General features: G+C 46.0%; 1 protein-coding gene across 1 annotated transcript in view; it reads right to left on the reverse strand.

The window, feature by feature from the left end:
- The window catches only part of LOC311236484 (CAP-Gly domain-containing linker protein 1-like), a gene marked incomplete at its 3' end in the record, with an annotated part of 60,419 nt that overhangs the window by 25,287 nt on the left and 10,920 nt on the right, over nucleotides 1-24,212 (reverse strand). The window contains exons 2-11 of the mRNA XM_084324162.1: nucleotides 21,097-21,310; nucleotides 20,053-20,463; nucleotides 18,632-18,765; nucleotides 17,578-17,702; nucleotides 14,449-14,653; nucleotides 13,403-13,600; nucleotides 12,884-12,987; nucleotides 11,473-11,533; nucleotides 7,422-7,526; nucleotides 951-1,112 (exon numbers count right to left, since the gene is read on the reverse strand). Of these exons, the coding sequence (XP_084180288.1) occupies nucleotides 951-1,112; nucleotides 7,422-7,526; nucleotides 11,473-11,533; nucleotides 12,884-12,987; nucleotides 13,403-13,600; nucleotides 14,449-14,653; nucleotides 17,578-17,702; nucleotides 18,632-18,765; nucleotides 20,053-20,463; nucleotides 21,097-21,184 (1,593 nt within the window). The 5' untranslated portion in view covers nucleotides 21,185-21,310. The remainder of the gene's footprint in view (nucleotides 1-950; nucleotides 1,113-7,421; nucleotides 7,527-11,472; nucleotides 11,534-12,883; nucleotides 12,988-13,402; nucleotides 13,601-14,448; nucleotides 14,654-17,577; nucleotides 17,703-18,631; nucleotides 18,766-20,052; nucleotides 20,464-21,096; nucleotides 21,311-24,212) is intronic.

The raw sequence follows: 24,212 nt of genomic DNA on the forward strand, positions 1-24,212 counted from the left end.
GGGCGGGGCTTCTGACCATCTGGAACAACAGGACACTAGAAAAAGGGGCGTGGACACCTGTCAACACGGAGAGACCCCCTGGTGTTTGATGAGAAGGGTATTTGTTTACTCTCTCTTGTTAGTTCGACTCCCAGTCACGCTGTTCGCTTTGGACTTTCACCAGATATGAAATGTAAATATATTATTAAATAAATATAATAATAATAATAATAATAATAATAATAATAATAATAATAATAATAATAATAATAATAATAATAATAATAATAATAATAATAATAATAAATTGTATTTGTATTGCACTTTTCGTTCACTAGGATCCCAAAGTGCAGCTACAGGGTTAAAACATTGTTAATTTTTTTTTAATAATTATTAATAATAATTAAAAATTAAATACAGAATAAAAATAAAATAGAACATAGTTAAAAACATAGTATAAACAGAAAATTAAAGACAACAGCACAAGAAAAAATTCAATCACAAATATATATATATATACTTATCCCCCTTGTGGTGGAGGATGAGTACTTTGTAGGGATGTCCGATATTATCGGCCTACCGATATTGGCATTCAAATGTGATATCGGAAAATATCGCTATCGGTTTAAAAAAATCTTTTTTGTTTTTCTTTTTTTTACATTTCTATAACCTTTATTTACCCAGGCAAGCAAGTAAGAACAAATTCTGATTTTATTTATTGTCAAAAGTATGCATAATGTTATGTTAATTCCACAACAAGACATATGTAATGTTAATTAACTGAAATTATTCCGTTTTTTGGGGGGGAAACCCTGCATATATCGGTATCGGTTGATATCGGTATCGGAAAAAATTAAGAGTTGGACAATATCGGTGTATCGGTATCGGTAAAAAAAACAATATCGAGCATCCCTAGTACTTTGTTTATGTCTCCTGACGAGGTCGTCTCCTCCTTCTCCTCCTCCACCCACCTTCTGCTCCTGCGCCTGGGCCTGCGCCGTGAGGCGGCCGAGCTGCTGGTGGCTCAGGGACACGGCGTCCTCCTTCTGCTGCGAGGCGCGCAGCCGGAGCTGCATGTCGCCCACCTCCCGCTCCAGCTCCATGATCCTGGAGCGCTCAGACACCGTCGCCACCTGCAGGCGGCGAGAGGCGGCGCAGGGGGAACACACGGGGACAATCTTTACCGTTTCTAGACTACCACATGTCTCCTCTGTTGGTCTGGGGAGGGTGTAGACTACCACCTGTCTCCTCTGTCGGTCCGGGGAGGGTGTAGACTACCACATGTCTCCTCTGTTGGTCTGGGGAGGGTGTGTAGACTACCACATGTCTTCTCTGTTGGTCTGGGGAGGGTGTGTAGACTACCACATGTCTCCTCTGTTGGTGTGGGGAGGGTGTAGACTACCACATGTCTCCTCTGATGGTCTGGGGAGGGTGTAGACTACCACATGTCTCCTCTGTCGGTCTGGGGAGGGTGTAGACTACCACATGTCTCCTCTGTTGGTCTGGGGAGGGTGTAGACTACCACATGTCTCCTCTGTTGGTCTGGGGAGGGTGTAGACTACCACATGTCTCCTCTGTCGGTCTGGGGAGGGTGTAGACTACCACATGTCTCCTCTGTCGGTCTGGGGAGGGTGTGTAGACTACCACATGTCTCCTCTGTTGGACTGGGGAGGGTGTAGACTACCACATGTCTCCTCTGTTGGTCTGAGGAGGGTGTAGACTACCACATGCCTCCTCTGTTGGTCTGGGGAGGGTGTGTAGACTACAACATGTCTCCTCTGTTGGTCTGGGGAGGGTGTGTAGACTACCACATGTCTCTGTTGGTCTGGGGAGGGTGTAGACTACCACATGTCTCCTCTGTCGGTCTGGGGAGGATGTAGACTACCACATGTCTCCTCTGTTGGTCTGGGGGGAGGGTGTAGACTACCACATGTCTCCTCTGTTGGTCTGGGGGGAGGGTGTAGACTACCATGCTGCCCTACTGTTGGTCTGGGGAGGGTGTGTAGACTACCACATTTCTCCTCTGTTGATCTGGGGAGGGTGTAGACTAACCACATGTCATCTCTGTTGGACTGGGGAGGGTGTAGACTACGACATGTCTCCTCTGTTGGTCTGGGGAGGGTGTGTAGACTACCACATGTCTCCTCTGTTGGACTGGGGAGGGTGTAGACTACCACATGCCTCCTCTGTTGGTCTGGGGAGGGTGTAGACTACCACATGCCTCCTCTGTCGGTCTGGGGAGGGTGTAGACTACCACATGTCTCCTCTGTTGGTCTGGGGAGGGTGTAGACTACCACATGTCTTCTCTGTCTGTCTGGGGAGGGTGTAGACTACCACATGTCTCCTCTGTTGGTCTGGGGAGGGTGTAGACTACCACATGTCTCCTCTGTCGGTCTGGGGAGGGTGTAGACTACCACATGTCTCCTCTGTCGGTCTGGGGAGGGTGTAGACTACCACATGTCTCCTCTGTTGGACTGGGGAGGGTGTGTAGACTACCACACGTCTCCTCTGTTCGTCTGGGGAGGGTGTAGACTACCACATGTCTCCTCTGTTGGTCTGGGGTCTGGGGAGGGTGTAGACTACCACATGTCTTCTCTGTTGGTCTGGGGAGGGTGTAGACTACCACATGTCTTCTCTGTTGGTCTGGGGAGGGTGTAGACTACTACATGCTGCCCTACTGTCGGTCTGGGGAGGGTCTAGACTACCACATGTCTTCTCTGTTGGTCTGGGGAGGGTGTAGACTACCACATGTCTTCTCTGTTGGTCTGGGGAGGGTGTAGACTACTACATGCTGCCCTACTGTCGGTCTGGGGAGGGTGTAGACTACCACATGTCTTCTCTGTTGGCCTGGGGAGGGTGTAGACTACCACATGTCTCCTCTGTTGGTCTGGGGAGGGTGTAGACTACCACATGTCTCCTCTGTCGGTCTGGGGAGGGTGTAGACTACCACATGTCTCCTCTGTTGGTCTGGGGAGGGTGTGTAGACTACCACATGTCTCCTCTGTTGGTCTGGGCAGGGTGTAGACTACCACATGTCTCCTCTGTCGGTCTGGGGAGGGTGTAGACTACCACATGTCTCCTCTGTTGGTCTGGGGAGGGTGTAGACTACCACACACCTCCTCCGATACATGTGGAGTCGCCAGCCGATTCTTTTCACCTGACAGAGAAGAGTTTCACTGGGAGAATGTAATTTAGGTTCACGCTATTTCCCCCAGATCCCCTCCCTGCTGAACAGGCGCCCCGACCGACCAGTAGGAGTCGCTGTTTGCAACGACCAGGACTCGTACCCCACCGGCTTCCCACCCAGCGAACATTGACAATTTTGTTTGTAGTGACGACTGACCGAGCCGGAGGTACCGCTGACAGCTGGATTCGAACCCAGAGTCTCTGTGGTGGTACAGTAGGCGAGTGCTACCCAGCCACCCTAAGGTAGAATCTTAACTTAACTACTTAACTATAATCTTAACTACCTACCTCAAACTATAGTCTAACCATATAACTCTGTATGATAGCATGTACAATAGTGCTGTATATATATACATTATTTAAAATATTTATTGTAGGAGCCGCATTTAAGTTTATTTTGTTTTGATTCATTCTGAATTTACAGCTATATATATATATATATATCCATATCCGTCTTAATATACCGGCATATAATCCTTCTATATACCTACATAGACACTCACATAATAACCCTTAACTCTGTATGATAGCATGTACAATAATGCTGTATATACTGATATATATATTTATTCTTAACGTATATAATTTATATATTTAGCCACATCTGTCTGTACATACCTGCATATAATCCTTGTTACATATCTGTAGATACTATATCTATATCTGTACATATCCCTTACCTACTCTTACTAGTTACACTGCTGGCCAGTATGACTTACTACCATAGTGTCTTTATAGATCACTGTATCACTGTACATATTAATACTACAACTCTGTACATACATCTGATTAGCGCTATTACTCAGTAGTACTCATTTATATATATTTACACCCAGTTCAATCACCTGTACATTGTATATTACTATTACACTTTACTGTTACATTTGCACTCTGGTTGGATGCCAAACTTATTTTCATTGTACTGTACTTGTGCTGTATGATGACAACACATTTGAATCTAATATAATGTAATATATAATTGTATAGGTCTCTGAGGTCCCCAAAACATGTATGTACAGAGTTGTAGTATTAATATGTACAGTGATACAGGTATAAAGACACTATGGTAGTAAGTCATACTGGCCAGCAGCGTAACTAGTAAGAGTGTTGAAGAAAAGCCTCATCAAGCCTGTATACTGTACCTCATCTTTGCATTTTGTACTTTAGGTTGTACTTTAGTTTGTATATTGTATATTCTTTTAACTTTTTCTTTACTGTATGAAGCACATTCTCAGGGGAACCAAGCATTTCACTGTAATGGACATGTACTTTATACGTGACAAATAAAACAAAACTTGAAGCATAATATGGCCCCTTTAATCACTTAAGCATTGGGCGGCCCGACATTTTCCATGGGATTGTTACAAACTTTGGACCGGTACTGTAGATAAGACTTCAGGCTATGGAACCGTTATGTTTTCCAGCTCCTATACCGCTCAGCTGGAACTGAGCATGAGGCGTCTGGCAACAAGTCAACAGAAATGTGAGTACACAACAAAACGTTCACTCCAGCGTGTTCAAACTTCTGTAACTCTACTTCATTAGCACTTCATTGGATTTTTCCTCGTTGTCGAAGAAAGTTCAGAATGTTTCCTTTCAAAAGAGACCAGAATCATCATGCATGTGCTATAAAGTATAACGTATAATAAATCGCAAAATCGGGTATGCAATCGTCAGGCGTGTTGTGCAAAACTAGCCACATTTTTGCCCGATGCATAATGTGGTTAACGAAGCGCGTCTATACTTTCCGTAGCCGCATTTCTGCAGGACGCTCTCTGATTGGCCGACGCCAGTTTCTACACTGGTTAGGCTTAGGCACTCTTTCGAAGTAGGTTAAGGTTAGAGTTTGTCTTAGAGCAGGGCGATAGAACGCCAGGTAGTTTGCAGGCTGTTCGACGCGGAAATGGGCAAACATGTCAGTGGCCAATCAGAGAGCGTCAGCCAGTGGCCAATCAGAGAGCGTCCTGCAGAAAAGCGGCTACGGAAAGTATAGACGCTAACGAAGCAGGCCATGTGTTTTAACTTGTTTCCCCCAGACCTTGTATTGGGCTCTGCCGTCTGGGTGCCGGAGCAAAGGGTCATACATACACCTTCATGGCAGGTGACCCCCCCCCCCCCCCCCCCATACTGAGGTCAGAGGTCGACCCAGACATTTAAAACACATGAAGAGTGCGTCGTCTTCACATCAAACCAATGAAACACTACCGCGTGCGTGTTCAGTGTTTCATTCATCAGGGCCAGAAGTCAAGCTGGAATGGAGGCTGCAAGTTAGTTTTTTCTTTTAGTAGCTTCTCTATAGTCTAAAGGTGTCTAGCGGTGATTGTTTTTACAGTAGGGCTGACCCCTATTAATCGATTAGTCGACTAATCGGTCGAAAGGAGCCGTAGTCGACTGGCCAACCTCTTAGTCGAATATAATAATTTTTTTTTTCTTTTTTTTTTTTTATTATTATTCTTTCCAAAAGAAAAGAGGCCTAGAAGCGTGGCTAATGCTAATGGCACGCATACCAGAGGCTAACTGCCTACGAAAACGGGCACAGAGGCACTGAAAGAGGATTTCACTCGTCTAATGAACACACTAGACTAGACAAATATCAAGATGTATCCATCAGTGGACCAATTGCATGCTTTTGCAGAGGACAAGAAGCCTTCAGTCGACTCCTTCAGACATTAAGCACCCCCCACAGCCCAAATGGAATGATAAAAAATAAAAAAAATAAATAAAATAAAAATATTTAAAAATATAACTTTTTTTTGTCGACCAATAGTCGACTAACGGCAAATTTTGGCCAATCCTAGTCGACCATCCAAATCCTTAGTCGGGGACAGCCTAGCTTCTCTGCAGTCTAAAGGTGTCTAGCGGTGATTGTTTCTACAGTAGCTTCTCTGCAGTCTAAAGGTGTCTGGCGGTGATTGTTTTTACAGTAGCTTCTCTGCAGTCTAAAGGTGTCTGGCGGTGATTGTTTTTACAGTAGCTTCTCTGCAGTCTAAAGGTGTCTAGCGGTGATTGTTTTTACAGTAGCTTCTCTGCAGTCTAAAGGTGTCTGGCGGTGATTGTTTTTACACTAGGGCTGACCCCTATTAATCGATTAGTCGACTAATCGGTCGAAAGGAGCCGTAGTCGACTGGCCAACCTCTTAATCGAATATAATAAAAAAAAATTAAAGAAAAATGTAATTCTTTTATTTTTTTTATCATTCTTTCCAAAAGAAAAGAGGCCTAGAAGCGTGGCTAACGCTAATGGCACGCATACCAGAGGCTAACTGCCTACGAAAACAGGCACAGAGGCACTGAAAGAGGATTTCACCATCTAATGAACACACTAGACTAGACAAATATCAAGATGTATCCATCAGTGGACCAATTGCATGCTTTTGCACAGAGGACAAGAAGCCTTCAGTCGACTCCCTCAGACATTAAGCACCCCCACAGCCCAAATGGAATGATACAAAATAAAAAAATAAAAATAATAATAATAATATTTAAAAATAAAAAATAAATTTCGACCAATAGTCGTCTAACGGCACATTTTGGCCAATCCTAGTCGACCATCCAAATCCTTAGTCGGGGACAGCCCTAGCTTCTCTGCAGTCTAAAGGTGTCTGGCAGTGATTGAATCTGAGAAGCAACTTGTCGTCCATCTGACCTCATGCACTAAGGGATTATTATTATTATAACATCTTCAGTACCACAACACGGGCTAACCTGCCGGGTCGCGTGAAGATTTCCCCTAAGCGGGTTGTACTTCCACGTTCGGTTTGCGCGCGATCTGATTGGCCACTGACGTTTCTGGTCATGTGACATGTGCGCCAATCGCGTGACGCCCAGTTCTGCGCCTATTTCCGGGTCTAACAGCCTGCAAACTACCTAACGCCTAGTTTATCACTGGTTAAGCTTTAGGCGACTCTTTCGAAGTTGGTTACGGTTAGAGTTTGGAATCAGGGCTGGTGTTCTATCGCCCTGCTCTAAGACAAACTCTAACCTTAACCAACTTCGAAAGAGTGCCTAAGCTTAACCGGTGGCAGAACTAGGCGTCACATACGATTGGCGCACATGTCACACGACCAGAAACGTCAGTGGCCAATCAGATCGCGCAAAAACGAACGCGGAAGTACATCTCGCTTAGGGAAAATCTTCACGCTGTCGGGTCAGCACCGGCGCCACTCTAACAGGGGACAACAACACATCACAGGGCCCCTGGGTGTGGGGAGGGCCCCAGGTGTGGGGGGGGGCGGGCGGACAGATGTCCAGCATTACCCTATTGTCCTCTAAGTCCCTCTGGAGTTTCTCAGCTTTGGTCTTTTCAAAGAGCAGGCTCTGCTCGAGCTCCTTAATGTGGCCGTGCTCCAGTTTGCTCTGCGTCTGTTAGTAAGAGAAAGAGAGAGCGAGAAGAGAAGAGAAGGACACACACACACACACACACACACACACACACACACACACACACACACACACCATCGCCACGGTGACATGCCAGCTGGGAGCCACGGGGGAGGAGTCAAACCATGATGTCATCGAGGAGGAGACCAGGAAGTGAGAACGCAGATGGGCGCCGGTGTTTCAGTCACGTGACTGTGGAGTTGTTGGAGTTAAAAAGGTGATGTAAGCGGTGTTTCCTTTGTTAAAATAAGTGTTAAATAGCTCTACACTCCGACAGCCATCACTGATATAGAGTGTCTGGTCAGTAACATGGGTCTCTCAGTCCCTCCGCTCTGCAGTAGACACAAAATAAATGTTCTGGTATCCCTTCCCACATTATCCAATCAGGAGAGAGAACTCTAGATATTTGTACTTATTTCAAGAAATCTTGCCAAGTAAAATGTGCTTACTGCACTGGTAGATTATTTTACTGGTATTTGCTTTTAATGCTTTTATTTCTTATTTTTGTGAGACCATTTTTGCAGTGTGGACTAGTTCTCTCTCCTGATTGGATGAAGTGGGAACAGGATGCCAGAACATTTATTTTGTGTTCACTGCAGAGTGGAGGGACTGGGAGACCCATGTTACTGACCAGACACTCTGTATCAGTGATGGCTGTTTACTGCAGAGTGGAGGGACTGGGAGACCCATGTTACTGACCAGACACTCTATATCAGTGATGGCTGTTTACTGCAGAGTGGAGGGACTGGGAGACCCCATGTTACTGACCAGACACTATATATCAGTGATGGCTGTTTACTGCAGAGTGGAGGGACTGGGAGACCCATGTTACTGACCAGACACTATATATCAGTGATGGCTGTTTACTGCAGAGTGGAGGGACTGAGAGACCCATGTTACTGACCAGACACTATATATCAGTGATGGCTGTTTACTGCAGAGTGGAGGGACTGAGAGACCCATGTTACTGACCAGACACTCTATATCAGTGATGTCTGTTTACTGCAGAGTGGAGGGACTGGGAGACCCATGTTACTAGTGACCAGTGATGGGTGTCGGAATGTAGGGCTATTATTTTAACAAAAAGATACCACTTACAGCACCTTTAACAATCGAGCCCAATTCCAGACGCAAAAAAGACAAATTCTCAAGTGACTCGGAAGGCATTTGGTTCTTATGAGTCTTCCTGTTTACACTTTCATAAAAGATCCCAGTCGTGTGAGATCAACATTTGTTTCCAGTTTCCGCTCTGTGTGCGTTCAGCAGAAAAGCTATCCGTCTGCACACGTTAGCCTAGCTTAGCACAATGAATGGAAGCGGACAGTGCCGGTTAGCCTTCGGGGGAGAGGTGTTAGTTGGACAATGCCTAGCTAGGCTAACCGGCACTGTCCGCTTCCATTCATTGTGCTAAGCTAGGCTAACATGTGCAGACAGATAGCTTTTCTACTGAACGCACACAGAGAGAAAACTGTGGTATCTATCTTCTTGTCTCTCTCTCTGGAGAAGGCGGTGAGCTAATTTCCCCCCAAATGTTGGCGTGTTCCTTTTAAAGGAAAACTCCAACATTTTGGGAAATTAGCTTATTTAACATCTTCCCTGGAGTTAGACAAGAAGATACATACCTTTTTTGTCTCTGTGCGTGCATTTAGCTTTGGGAACAGTCGCTCCGTTAGCATAGCTTAGCTTCATCACTGGAAGTGAGGGAGGACAGTAGCCTGACGTTCCCTACAGGTTTGTTGATATTCTCATTCCTTCAAAGGATCCGAACCGATTGAAGTTTATGGATACCATGACTTAAAATCCTCTTACCTTGACGATTAAAAGCCTCCACAATTTAGAAAACAGTAATCCAATGGCTGGTATTGATAATATACTACTAACTACTGGACGCTCGGAGCTAACCGGAGCTAACACAGAACAGGATGGTAAAGCAAATATAATGACTTCCTTTCTGGGGTTTTCAAAATAAAAATGTGCGACGTTTATAGCAGCGGAAAACGTTTATTTTGTACATTATCTAACGTTAACACGAACCTAAACTAACGTTACAACTAACCTAAAGTTAGTTTAGGTTTGTGTTAACGTTAGATAATGTACAAAATAAACGTCATTTTCAAGTCATCATGGTCATCATGGTATCCATAAACTTCAATCGGTTCGGATCCTTTGAAGGAATGAGAATATCAACAAACCTGTAGGGAACGTCAGGCTACTGTCCTCCCTCACTTCCAGTGATGAAGCTAAGCTATGCTAACGGAGCAACTGTTCCCAAAGCTAAATGCACGCTTCTTGTCTAACTCCAGGGAAGATGTTAAATAAGCTAATTTCCCAAAATGTTGGAGTTTTCCTTTAAGGCATCATCGTTCTCCGATGGACATGTTTTTTTGTTTATTTTTCTGGTACTCCCTCTAGTGCCAGAGGGGGGGTGTGGATGTAAAGCCTCGTCGACATCGATTCCTCCCCCAGGGGTGAAGAGAACACAGCGGACACAACATGAAGAAGAGCACGGGGGGGGGGTCGAGATGAACGTGTGGCAGCGAGGAGGAGGAGAGAGGGAGGGGTCGGGGGAGTTACAGGGGGCTGTGAGAGGAGAGGAACGCAAGCTGATCCAAGCAGAGGTGGGGGGAACATGCACTAGAGCAGGGGTTCTCAAACTTTTATACAACTTTTATACATACAAGCGACCCCATTTTATTTAGGAAATTTTTTGGGGACCCCCCACACTTAATGTATTGCGTTGTTTCAACATGGAATTAAGGAATATCAAAATAAAAGCACACGTTGTTGAACTTTATCATGCAGATTTATTAGAAAATGTAATTACAGCACTATGTTATCAATACACATTTATAAAACGAGCCAAAATATGTTGCCAGAACATAAAAAAATAAATTTAAATTAAATATTTTATTTATTATTTTTTTTACTTTCCAATGCTCGGACGCTGAGTCATCCTTCTCTATAGACCTGTTCGCTGTATTACAAACATACCGCGTTCGAGCCAATCAGCGATACCAACTGAGTCACGTGACTTGAAGTTGCCCCCCCCCCCTACCTGCGTGAGCTGCTGCGCTAAAAAAGTACGACGGGGGGGCTCTGCGGAGAAACCATGACACTCCCCCCTGACTAAAAGTTGTTTCAAAACGAAAAACGACTGGATGTCCTTTTAGCCAAATCAGCAGCACGGCTGTGTGAGTGTGAGTCTTTCACCCTTTACAACATTATCTAGCTTTGGCATGGATTCATTGTTTAGACCGCTAGCGTGGCTAACAAATGCAAATATATTGTAGTCCGCCCCCCCGTTGTTCTGACCAGGATTACGTTCCTTTTGCTCGCCCTTGATGTGCACGTCGCACACGGAGTCTGACGTGGACAACGAACAGGTCTATGACGAGTAGCCTACCTGGACGATCTGCCGTGGAGGACGTTTAGAAGATGTTCCTGCGAAAGCTGTCTCTACCCCTCTCCCTAAACCCACTGTGCAGAGTCACCGCTAGCTAACTACATAACCACATGTTATGACTCTAATGTATGTAATGTTAGCTAGCCGGGACCAGCAAGCTACTACCCCCCCCAGTGGTATAAATAGCATCGGGGGGGGAGGGGGGGTGGATAGCATAACACGGGTCCGTCATCCTATGTGTCCCTTTATGAAGTAGTAGTGCCTCTCCACAGTGTCATAGTGAATGTTTTGTCGGCGGCTGAACGTGACGGTGGTCAAGCCGTGGCGCTTAGCGATGGTCGCTAAGATATGATTGGAAGGTCGAGAAAAATGAGGAGGCGCTTGGGATCGGCCAATTGTTGCCAGAGAGAGAGAGAGAGAGAGAGAGAGAGAGAGAGAGAGAGAGAGAGAGAGAGAGAGAGACAGAGAGACAGAGAGAGAGAGAGAGAGAGAGGTGTACTTTCGTCATCATCAGTCATTGTTTACCTCCAGGTCACCTCTGGTGATGCACGCCTCTTCCACGCTGAACTGCAGGTCTTCCACTTTCCTGTCAAACACACAGAAACACTTTATTATTTAAAAAAAAAAAAAATCTCTTTTCCCCCCTTCTTTTTCCGTTTTTCTCCCCTCCCAATGTTAGTCGTTATGCCAATTCCCAATCCCCTTCCTGGTCGTTGCGCACTCTACCCCCTACCGTTGGTCTGGGAGGGGCGGAGGCTATCACATGCTTCCTCCGACACATGTGTAGCCAGCTCACCGCTTCTTTTCACCTGGCAGCGCGGACTCTCACTGAGAGGGTGTAACGTGTGGAAGGATCACACTACCTCCTCCAGATCCTATCCGCGCTGAGCAGGCGCCCCGACCGAACTGTAGGAGTCGCTGTTTACAACGACCCGGACCCACCCCGCCAGCTTCTCCCACCCTCTAATACTGCCAATTGTATTAGTGTGAACGGCCAGCCAAGCTGGTGACAACCCCGGAGCTGGGAGCTGGATTCGAACAGTGGAAGCACTTTATTCTAAAAGGAAATGGTATCATACCTACCTTGTGTTTGAGGGTGAACATTAAAGTGTCTTTAGACCAGTGTGCTGCGCCAAACAACAACCTGCGCTAAAGTCAGCTCCAGCGGAACAGAACCCCCACCTCCATTAGACTTGCCCCCCTCGACAGATGCCTTCAAGTCCAGACTCAAAACCCACTTCTACTCCCGATTTACACGGACTCATGCCCCGTTTGCTTGTGTGTCCTCCTGTATAACCGAGATGTGATTGTTGTCTATTATGTAGATGTATCTAGATGTGTATCTACCCTCTGTACAGCACTTTGGTTGACACGTGTCATGTTTAACCTTCTGTAGTGTGGTAGTGAAAGGGTTAACCCTTTGTCGCGTGGCAGTGAAAGGGTCAACCCTCTGTGTCGTCGCAGTGAAAGGGTTAACCGTTTGGTAGAGTGGCAGTGAAATGGTTAACATTCTGTACTGTGTGGTAGTGAAAGGGTTAACCTTTTGTCACGTGGCAGTGAAAGGGTTAACCCTCTGTGTTGTCGCAGTGAAAGGGTTAACCATTTGGTAGAGTGGCAGTGAAAGGGTTAACCTTCTGTGTTGTCGCAATGAAACGGTTAACCATTTGGCGGTGTGGCAGTGAAATGGTTAACCCTCCGTGTCGTCGCAGTGAAAGGGTTAATTTCTTTTTATTTTTTTGGGTTTTTTTCAAGGGTTAACCTTCTGTGTCGTCTCAGTGAAAGGGTTAACCATTTTGGCGGCGTGGCAGTGAAAGGGTTAACATTCTGCGTTGTCGCAGTGAAAGTACGGACGCATTTTGCCGGCGTGGCAGTGAACGGGTTAAATGTGCTCTATAAATAAATCTGATTGATTGACTGACTGAGAGACCAATCAAACCTCTTCTCCTCCTCCAGCTGGTTCAGCAGCTCCACCTTGTCCCGGTCTGCAGCCTCCACCAGGTGGCGCAGCTGGTCCAGCTGGGCCTCTGTTTCACCTGCACACTAACACACACACACACACACGCACACGCACACACACACACACACACACACGTACACGCACACACAGGGGGGGGGGGGGGAATTGGCCTCAATATATCGCAATATTAATATCGCAATACTCTGCATATCGCAATATATTTTGTATCGCAATATATTTTGTATCGCAATACTATCGCATCGTGACTCAAGTATCGTGATAGTATCGTGCCGTGAGGCCTCTGGTGATTCACCCGCCCCCAGGTGTGTACCTCCTCACCTGCTCGCGCCCCTTCCTCTGGTGATGCCCGCCCCCTAGTGTGTACCTCCTCACCTGCTCGCGCCCCTTCCTCTGGTGATGCCCGCCCCCTAGTGTGTACCTCCTCACCTGCTCGCGCCCCTTCCTCAGCAGGGCCAGCCCTAGTGTGTACCTCCTCACCTGCTCGCGCCCCTTCCTCAACAGGGCCAGCTCCCGCGTGGCCTCCCCCGCGTGGCTGGTTGCCTTGGCGACCTCGCCGCGCTCCAGGTCGCGCTCCACCAGCAGCTGCTCGATGTGCTGCTGCTTCTCCTTCAGCGCCTCCTGCAGCGCCGTGGTGCCGGAGATCTTACGGGCGTACCGGGCCGACGTCTCCGTCAGCTGGAGGGGGGGGGGGGGGGCAAGGGGGGGGGGGGGGGGGGGGGGGGTGGGGTAAGGTGGGGTATGAGTATGAATAAAGGTATCTGAATTAGGGCTGTCAGTTTATCGCGTTAATTAGATTAATTAATTACACAGCAAATTATCGCGTTATGAAAATTAACGCGAATTTAATAAAAAAAATAATAATAATTATCGCATTCATTCCATAAGAACGTAGAATACTTTTTTTTAATATGGTCCATTTGCATGTTCTTGGTGTCTGATTCTAGGGACATCTATGGATCTCAGGGAATGTATTCCCAGTGTCAGAAATACTGTGTCTGTTACTAGGCTTGAGTCAATTGTAATGAACCAAATGAGAATATCAATAAACAATTTTTTATCTTTGACTGTGAATAACACCGTCCAGACCTGAAAAATCTAAGCAAATTAATAAAGGGAAGATGATTAAACAGAAGGTTTTGTAGATACAGTACTGAATTCTGCCATCCGGAACACATGCAATTTGAAATATGATTATAGAATATAGAATATCAGGCATAAAATGGTTATGCGATTAAAATGCGATTAATTAGATTAATTCATTACAAATCCTGTAATTAATTAGATACATTTTTTTAATTGCCTGACACTGTTATTATTATTATTATTATTATTATTATTATTATTATTATTATTATTATTATTATTATTATTATTATATACTAGTAGCAGTAAAAGTAAACAGTATCTCTGAATATATACTAGTAGCAGTAAAAGTAAACCGTATCAGACAGACAGTCAGGACGGACGGACAGACAGCCGGGGCGGAGGGTTAGGGTTAGGGTTAGAGGAGGTGGAGGCCTCACCAGTCCCACTCGGCTGGGCTTGCCGCTGACGGAGGAGGAGATGGAGCTCAGCGAGCTCATGGAGGAGGCGCTGGGACTCCTGCGCAGGGCGGACCGCCTCCTGGAGCTCTTGGACTGGTGGGTCGGGGTGGTGCAGGGGAAGCCGATCCGCGTCACCTTGTGGACGGGAGCGAACAGGCCGTACCTGGGCGGACACTGGAAGTACCTGAGGAGGAGGAGGAGAGGGAGAGGAGGGGGGGGCGCAGACGTGATTTATTTAACACTTTCACGGCCACACTACACAGCATGGTTAACCCTTTCACTGCCACACTACAGCACGGTTAACCCTTTCACTGCCACACTACATCATGGTTAACCCTTTCACTGCCACACTACAGCATGGTTAACCCTTTCACTGCCACACTACAGCATGGTTAACCCTTTCACTGCCACACTACAGCATGGTTAACCCTTTCACTGCCACGCTACAGAATGGTTAACCCGTTCACTGCCACGATACAGAAGGTTAACCCGTTCACTGCCACGATACAGAATGGTTAACCCTTTCACTGCCACACTACAGAATGGTTAACCCTTTCACTGCCACACTACAGAATGGTTAACCCTTTCACTGCCACGATACAGAATGGTTAACCCGCTCACTGCCACACTACAGCATGGTTAACCCTTTCACTGCCACGATACAGAATGGTTAACCCGTTCACTGCCGCGATACAGAATGGTTAACCCTTTCACTGCCACACTACAGAATGGTTAACCCTTTCACGGCCACACTACAGCATGGTTAACCCTTTCACTGCCACGATACAGAATGGTTAACCCTTTCACTGCCAACCACACTACAGAACGGTTAACCCTTTCACTGCCACACTACAGAAGGTTAACCCTTTCACTGCCACACTACAGAATGGTTAACCTTCTGTAGTGTGGTAGTGAAAGGGTTAACCCTTTATCGTGCGGCAGTGAAAGGGTTAACCATTCTGTAGTGCGGCAGTGAAAGGGTTAACCATTCTGTAGTGCGGCAGTGAAAGTGTTAACCTTCTGTAGTGTGGTCGTGTAAGGGTTAACCTTCTGTAGTGTGGCAGTGAAAGGGTTAACCATTCTGTAGTGTGGTAGTGAAAGGGTTAACCTTCTGCAGTGTGGTAGTGAAAGGGTTAACCCTTTATCATGGTTCTAGTTAAGATGTGTCTCACCTGGTCCATGGTTCTAGTTAAGATGTGTCTCACCTGGTCCATGGTTCTAGTTAAGATGTGTCTCACCTGGTCCATGGTTCTAGTTAAGATGTGTCTCACCTGGTCCATGGTTCTAGTTAAGATGTGTCTCACCTGGTCCATGGTTCTAGTTAAGATGTGTCTCACCTGGTCCATGGTTCTAGTTAAGATGTGTCTCACCTGGTCCATGGTTCTAGTTAAGATGTGTCCAGGTCTCACCCGGTCCATGGTTCTAGTTAAGATGTGTCTCACCTGGTCCATGGTTCTAGTTAAGACGTGTCTCACCTGGTCCATGGTTCTAGTTAAGACGTGTCCAGGTCTCACCTGGTCCATGGTTCTAGTTAAGATGTGTCTCACCTGGTCCATGGTTCTAGTTAAGACGTGTCTCACCTGGTCCATGGTTCTAGTTAAGATGTGTCTCACCTGGTCCATGGTTCTAGTTAAGACGTGTCTCACCTGGTCCATGGTTCTAGTTAAGACGTGTCCAGGTCTCACCTGGTCCATGGTTCTAGTTAAGATGTGTCTCACCTGGTCCATGGTTCTAGTTAAGACGTGTCTCACCTGGTCCATGGTTCTAGTTAAGATGTGTCTCACCTGGTCCATGGTTCTAGTTAAGACGTGTCTCACCTGGTCCATGGTTCTAGTTAAGATGTGTCTCACCTGGTCCATGGTTCTAGTTAAGACGTGTCTCACCTGGTCCATGGTTCTAGTTAAGACGTGTCTCACCTGGTCCATGGTTCTAGTTAAGATGTGTCTCACCTGGTCCATGGTTCTAGTTAAGATGTGTCTCACCTGGTCCATGGTTCTAGTTAAGACGTGTCCAGGTCTCACCTGGTCCATGGTTCTAGTTAAGATGTGTCCAGGTCTCACCCGGTCCATGGTTCTAGTTAAGACGTGTCTCACCTGGTCCATGGTTCTAGTTAAGACGTGTCCAGGTCTCACCTGGTCCATGGTTCTAGTGAAGACGTGTCCAGGTCTCACCTGGTCCATGGTTCTAGTGAAGACGTGTTCCGGTCTCACCTGGTCCATGGTTCTAGTTAAGACGTGTTCCGGTCTCACCTGGTCCATGGTTCTAGTGAAGACGTGTCCAGGTCTCACCTGGTCCATGGTTCTAGTGAAGACGTGTCCAGGTCTCACCTGGTCCATGGTTCTAGTGAAGACGTGACCAGGTCTCACCTGGTCCATGGTTCTAGTTAAGACGTGTTCCGGTCTCACCTGGTCCATGGTTCTAGTTAAGACGTGTTCCGGTCTCACCTGGTCCATGGTTCTAGTGAAGACGTGTCCAGGTCTCACCTGGTCCATGGTTCTAGTTAAGATGTGTCTCACCTGGTCCATGGTTCTAGTTAAGACGTGTCCAGGTCTCACCCGGTCCATGGTTCTAGTGAAGACGTGTCTCACCTGGTCCATGGTTCTAGTTAAGATGTGTCCAGGTCTCACCTGGTCCATGGTTCTAGTGAAGATGTCTCACCTGGTCCATGGTTCTAGTTAAGACGTGTCTCACCTGGTCCATGGTTCTAGTTAAGACGTGTCCAGGTCTCACCCGGTCCATGGTTCTAGTTAAGACGTGTCTCACCTGGTCCATGGTTCTAGTTAAGACGTGTCCAGGTCTCACCTGGTCCATGGTTCTAGTTAAGATGTGTCTCACCTGGTCCATGGTTCTAGTTAAGATGTGTCCAGGTCTCACCTGGTCCATGGTTCTAGTGAAGACGTGTCCAGGTCTCACCTGGTCCATGGTTCTAGTGAAGACGTGTCCAGGTCTCACCTGGTCCATGGTTCTAGTTAAGACGTGTTCCGGTCTCACCTGGTCCATGGTTCTAGTTAAGACGTGTCCAGGTCTCACCTGGTCCATGGTTCTAGTGAAGACGTGTCCAGGTCTCACCTGGTCCATGGTTCTAGTGAAGACGTGTCCAGGTCTCACCTGGTTCCAGCCACAGCTCCATCGTTCTTGCCGAGGGGCTCGTCCAGCTCCACTCCACACCAGTCTCCTTTGGCGAAGTCCGTCTCCCCCAGGAAGCGCACCACTCCAGCCTTGGTGCCGCCCACCTGCACACGGTGCCGTATACATTTATATATTTATATTTACAGCATTATATATATATCCATCTGTCTGAATATACCTGCATGTAATCATTCTATATACCTAATAATAATAATAATTATTATTATAAATATTTTTTATTTTTTTGTACCGAACTCGTACCGAACCGTGACATCTGGGTTACACCCCTAGTAGATACTATATCTGTACATATCCCTTACTTACTCTTACTAGTTACGCTGCTGGCCAGTATGACTTACTACTACCATAGTGTCTTTATACCTGTATCACTGTACATATTAATACTACAACTCTGCACATACATCTGATTAGCACCATTACTCAGTAGTACTAATGTATATATGTTATACCCAGTTTAATCACCTGTACGTTGTATATCACTATTGCACTTTACTGTTACATTTGTACTCTGGTTGGATGCCAACCCTCTTTTCGCTGTACTGCACGCCTGAAGCCTTTCTCCAACGCGTTCGTGTTTCCGCGTCTCTGATTGGCCAGGTCATGTGACATGTACGCCCCAATCGTGGGACCGCAAGTTTCTACACCGGTTAAGCTTAGGCGCTCTTTCGAAGTTGGTTAAGGTTAGAGTTTGTCTTAGAGCAGGGCGATAGAACGCCTGCCCTGATTCCAAACTCTAACCTTAACCAACTTCGAAAGAGTCGCCTAAGCTTAACCAGTGATAAACTAGGCGTTAGGTAGTTTGCAGGCTGTTCGACCCCGGAAATAGGCGCATAACTTGCCGTCCCACGATTGGCGCACATGTCACATGACCTGGCCAATCAGAGCGCACAACGGGAACCCGGAAAAACACGGACGCGGTTGGAGAAAAGCTACACGCGTACCGTACTTGTGCTGCATGATGACTCATACATTTGAGTCTAATGTAATAGAATGGGTCACTTGAGTCTCTTACCAGCACTCGGTCTCTCAGCCGCAGCTCTCTCCTGCTCTTGTTCACAGAGTCCGTCTCCGACAGGTTGGACACAGATTCACTGGCCGTCAGGGTCCTGGTCAGCGGGCCACCGGTCTTTATGCCAGAACCCTGGGCTGAACCAAGAACACACTCTTAACACTATGGTGTCCGTTCACGAGTATATACGTGTTTCGATTCCATGCGTTGTGGTCCAGAGCCACGTATATACTCGTGACGAGTTGTTATTGTTTTATTCCATATTTATAGCGCTTATTAGGTACCCAATCCACTAGCAGGATCTTTCCACATATTTGATTTTCGAAACATGCAGTACCGGCCAGATCCGCTTAGGGGCGCCATCGCTCCACTGCAGTATCATTGATGGGATTTAAAAAAAAAAAATGCTTTTACAGTCCTGTGGGCGGATCATAGAGCCTTGATCCCAGCCGAACATCCTCCATCTTTGATCAGCTTGCCGAACGTTTTCTTCAGCGTGGAATAATGGGATTTATGATTAGCCAATGTGCATATCGATCTACCAGAATCCGATGACTGGTGAGGAAATGCTGCCGGCGATCACATGGCCTGACGGTAGGATAATATTACCCCAAATTACAGCTGGATTGGACATTGTTTTATAACCTAACGTGATAGACTACTGACATTGGCTACCGGAACGCACACTCTATTGCTAATCAATAATACTGATCGGCGTTCCCCGCCGCCCCCATTTCATCCATAGATGCTCTGTAATAGTCCGGATGCTATGCAGTTTGTTTTATTTCATTCGTATATATACAGCAGAAATGGCGTTTGATATAACGGCGCCAACGTTTAGCCTTTTTTGCAGCCTCCTGCAGAAAAGCCTAGACGAAAAGCGCGATATACCTTATATTCACGACGCTATAAAATGACAACCAACCGACTTTAAGCCATTATGAAGGCACGGTTTATGAGAATGGACAGATAGCAATACTATAAAGTATATATAGCTGTTAGAAAGTACATCGGTTTGTTTACAATCCTCTGTCCTCTGAGGCCTAAATCGCCGCGGGGCTCCGGTCGCCATAGTGTTAAAGACCCAGAACCCTGGGCTGAACCAAGAACACACTCTTAACATTAGTTGACTGCATGAGTTTTCAGGTTAGGTGTTATTGTACTTACTTTTAGGGCGTCCTGTCTCGTGTACAACATGTCCATTCGTGTTTTTGTGCCTTTTTAGGTTCCATGTAAATGGACCACAATGGAAACAAGCCATGGCTTTATTGTGTGTTTTATCCATTTTTGACCAGCGTGATGACGACACTGTTATTGTCTCTTTCAAATGTTTGTCCTACGATTGTGTCAAAATGAAGTATTCAATCAATCAATCAATCAATCAATCAATCAATCAATCAATCAATCAATCAATCAATCATTACCAGCGGAGGTAGGGGCGGCAGCAGGAGTCTCTCCCGGGTCCCCCTGGGTCGCCGTCGGGCCGGCCTGCCCTCCTCCGTTGGTCTCGCCCTCCGGCAGTGGCGTCCTGGAGAGCTTGGAGGGCCGTGTGAAGATCCCCCTCCCGTCCTCACACTGGAAGTACCGCACCCCCGCCACCGAGCCGTCGTTCTTCCCTATGGACTCGTCCAGCACCACGCCCGCCCACTGGCCGGGGGCGAACTGGGTCCCCCCGACGAACTGCACGCAGCCCGGCTTGTTCCCGTTGACCCAGACCCTCTCGCCGGCCTGGAGGTCCCCCCCGGCCCCGGCTCCATCCTGGGGGGCGGCGGCGGGAGAGGGCGCGGTGCCCCCGGGACACTTCTCCGCTGGGGGGACCGGCTTTGGGGCACTACCTGGAATAACAAGGGGGGGGGGGGCGCTTTGTGACACTTACATTGTGACATTTAGCTGAGCGCTTTTATCTAGGGATGCTCGATATTGGCTTTTTTACCGATACCGATATACCGATATTGTCCAACTCTTAATTTCCGATACCGATATATGCAGGGTCCCCCCCCCCCCCCCAAAACGGAATAATTTCAGGTAATTAACATTACATATGTCTTGTTGTGGAATTAACATAACATTATGCATACTTTTGACAATAAATAAAATCAGAATTTGTTCTTACTTGCTTGCCTGGGTAAATAAGGGTTATAGAAATGTAAAAAAAATAAAATAAAAAATTTGAAAACCGATACCGATATTTTCCGATATCACATTTTAATGCCAATATCGGCCGATAATATCGGTAGGCCGATAATATCGGACATCCCTAGTCGCGACCCAAAGTAGCAAAAATATATATATATATATTTCTTTTTTTTGTATGTTCTGGCAACATATTTTGGCTAAATATGCCTCGTTTTATAAACGTGTATTGATAACATAGTGCTGTGATTAAATGTTCTAATAAATACGCATGATGAAGTTCAACAACAACGTGTGGTACTGGTTCTGAACCGCCGGTGGGTTCTGGTTCTTACCAGAGGAGGGGGAGGTCCTCAGCGGCACTCCGGCAGGCCGGCCTATCTTGGTGGGAGGTTTGAGTCCGCTGGGCTTGCCAGTACTCATGGCCCCTTCTCTGTCCAGGCAGGGGGGCCCGGGGGGGGGGGGTACTGTGGGGCGGCTGGCCGGATCGACGTGGGGGACGAGGCCTTCGCCACCACCCAACGATACCCTGCCGGGAGGGGGCAGGAGCTGGAGGGCAAACAACAACACTGAGTCAGGAGAATCTAATGAACCCTTTCAATCCGGTTACCGTCGGTAGTGTGATAGTAAAGGGTTAACCTTCTGTAGTGTGGCAGTGAAAGGGTTAACCCGCTGTTGTGTGGCAGTGAAAGGGTTAACCTTCCGTGTGCTGTCGCAGTGAAAGGGTTAACCGTTTGGTAGTGCGGCGGTGAAAGGGTTAAGATAAGATGAGATAAGAGATAGGATAAGATGAGATAAGAGATAGGATAAGATATAAGATACAAGATATAAGATACAAGATATAAGATAAGATATATGATTTGATAAGATCATTATTCCTTTATTGATCCCCTTGTGGACATTTGGGCATCATAGCAGCATGGGGGGGGGGGGGGGGGTAATAGTAGAAAGACATAAATATAGGCAATAAAATGAGATCTGAATATAAAAATATGACAGTTAAGTAAACAGTGTAAACACTATAATTGACCCCGAATATAAAAATATGAGAAGAATAAACAGTGTAAGCAAAGGTGCAGATGAGGGTCTGTGTGTCCTATCGGTTATATTATACGTTACAATAAATATAGGCAATAACACATTTTAATCTGAATATATACTATGAGTAAGAGTAAAAGGAAACGGTATACACTAGGTGCAGTATACACTAGGTGCAGTATACACTAGGTACAGTATACACAAGGTGCAGTATACACAAGGTACAGTATACACTAGGTGCAGTATACACAAGGTGCAGTATACACTAGGTGCAGTATACACAAGGTACAGTATACACAAGGTACAGTATACACAAGGTGCAGTATACACTAGGTACAGTATACACAAGGTGCAGTATACACTAGGTACAGTATACACAAGGTACAGTAAACACAAGGTGCAGTATACACAAGGTGCACTATACACAAGGTGCAGTATACACAAGGTGCAGTATACACAAGGTGCAATATACACTAGGTGCAGTATACACAAGGTACAGTATACACTAGGTGCAGTATACACAAGGTACAGTATACACAAGGTGCAGTATACACTAGGTGCAGTATACACTAGGTGCAGTATACACAAGGTACAGTATACACAAGGTGCAGTATACACTAGGTGCAGTATACACAAGGTACAGTATACACAAGGTACAGTATACACAAGGTGCAGTATACACTAGGTACAGTATACACAAGGTGCAGTATACACAAGGTGCAGTATACACAAGGTACAGTATACACAAGGTACAGTATACACTAGGTACAGTATACACAAGGTGCAGTATACACAAGGTACAGTAAACACAAGGTACAGTATACACTAGGTACAGTATACACAAGGTGCAGTATACACTAGGTACAGTATACACAAGGTACAGTAAACACAAGGTGCAGTATACACAAGGTGCACTATACACAAGGTGCAGTATACACAAGGTGCAGTATACACAAGGTGCAATATACACTAGGTGCAGTATACACAAGGTGCAGTATACACAAGGTACAGTAAACACAAGGTGCAGTATACACTAGGTGCAGTATACACAAGGTGCAGTATACACAAGGTGCAGTATACACAAGGTGCAGTATACACAAGGTACAGTATACACTAGGTGCAGTATACACTAGGTGCAGTATACACTAGGTGCAGTATACACAAGGTACAGTATACACAAGGTAACCTAACTGGCATGATATATGTCATACATTGTAGTCCGTGCAAGTTTTGGTGGAGTCCCAAAATCCCATATATATATATATTTTTTTTTACCAATACCCGATCTAGCTACTGTACTTTACTGATATCGCCGGCCGCTACCGATACCAATATCGGATCGGTGCATCCCTAACCATTATGTCTCCAAAGACAGCGACACACACACACACACACACACACACACACACACACAGAGCGACAGAGACAGGGAGACAGATTTAAATAAGAGTCTGGAAAAAGTTAAGAAATGAGCGAACACAGAAAAAGCAGCTGCATTTCAACAATATTGGAGACTGCAAAGCTGAGTGCAGAACTTTATTTATTGTATTCGTTTGCTGTGGTTCTGTGTTCAGTTTAGGGCTGACCCCTATTAACACTATGGCGTCCGTCCACGTATATATACGTGTTTCGAAAAAGAGCGCTGTGGACCAGAGCCACGTATATACTCGTGGCAAGTTGTTATTGTTTTATTCCATATTTATAACGCTTCTTAGGTACCCGATCCACTAGCAGGATCTTTTCACATATTTGATTTTCAAAACATGCAGTACCGGCCAGACCCGCTTAGGGGCGCCATCGCTCCACTGCAGTATCATTATGTGGATTAAAAAAAAAAAAATTTACAGTTCTGTGGGCGGATCATAGATCCTTGATTCCACAAGAAGACCCTCCATCTTGGATCAGCTTGCCGAGCGTTTTTTTCAGCGTGGAATAATGGGATTTATGATTAGCCAATGTGCATATCGATCTACCAGAATCCGATGACTGGTGAGGAAATGCTGCCGGCGATCACATGGCCTGACGGTAGGATAATATTACCCCAAATTACAGCTGGATTGGACATTGTTTTATAACGTAACGTGATCGATCAATGAAAATGCTATATTGAACGCACACTGTATTGCTAATCAATAATAGTAATCGGCGTTCCCCGCCGCCCCCATTTCATCCATAGATGCTCTGTAATAGTCCGGATGCTACGCAGTTTGTTTTATTTCATTCGTATAGCAGAAATGGCGTTTGATATAACGGCGCCAACGTTTAGCCTTTTTTGCAACCTCCTGCAGAAAAGCCTAGACGAAAAGTGCGATATACCTTATATTCACGACGCTATAAAATGACAACCAACCGATGGATTTTATATGGATTTTAATTAATATTACTAGAATTTACATAATTTAGTATATTACAA

This window comes from Notolepis coatsorum (genome assembly GCF_963971535.1).
Source record: "Notolepis coatsorum genome assembly, chromosome: 11".
Taxonomy (NCBI): domain Eukaryota; kingdom Metazoa; phylum Chordata; class Actinopteri; order Aulopiformes; family Paralepididae; genus Notolepis; species Notolepis coatsorum.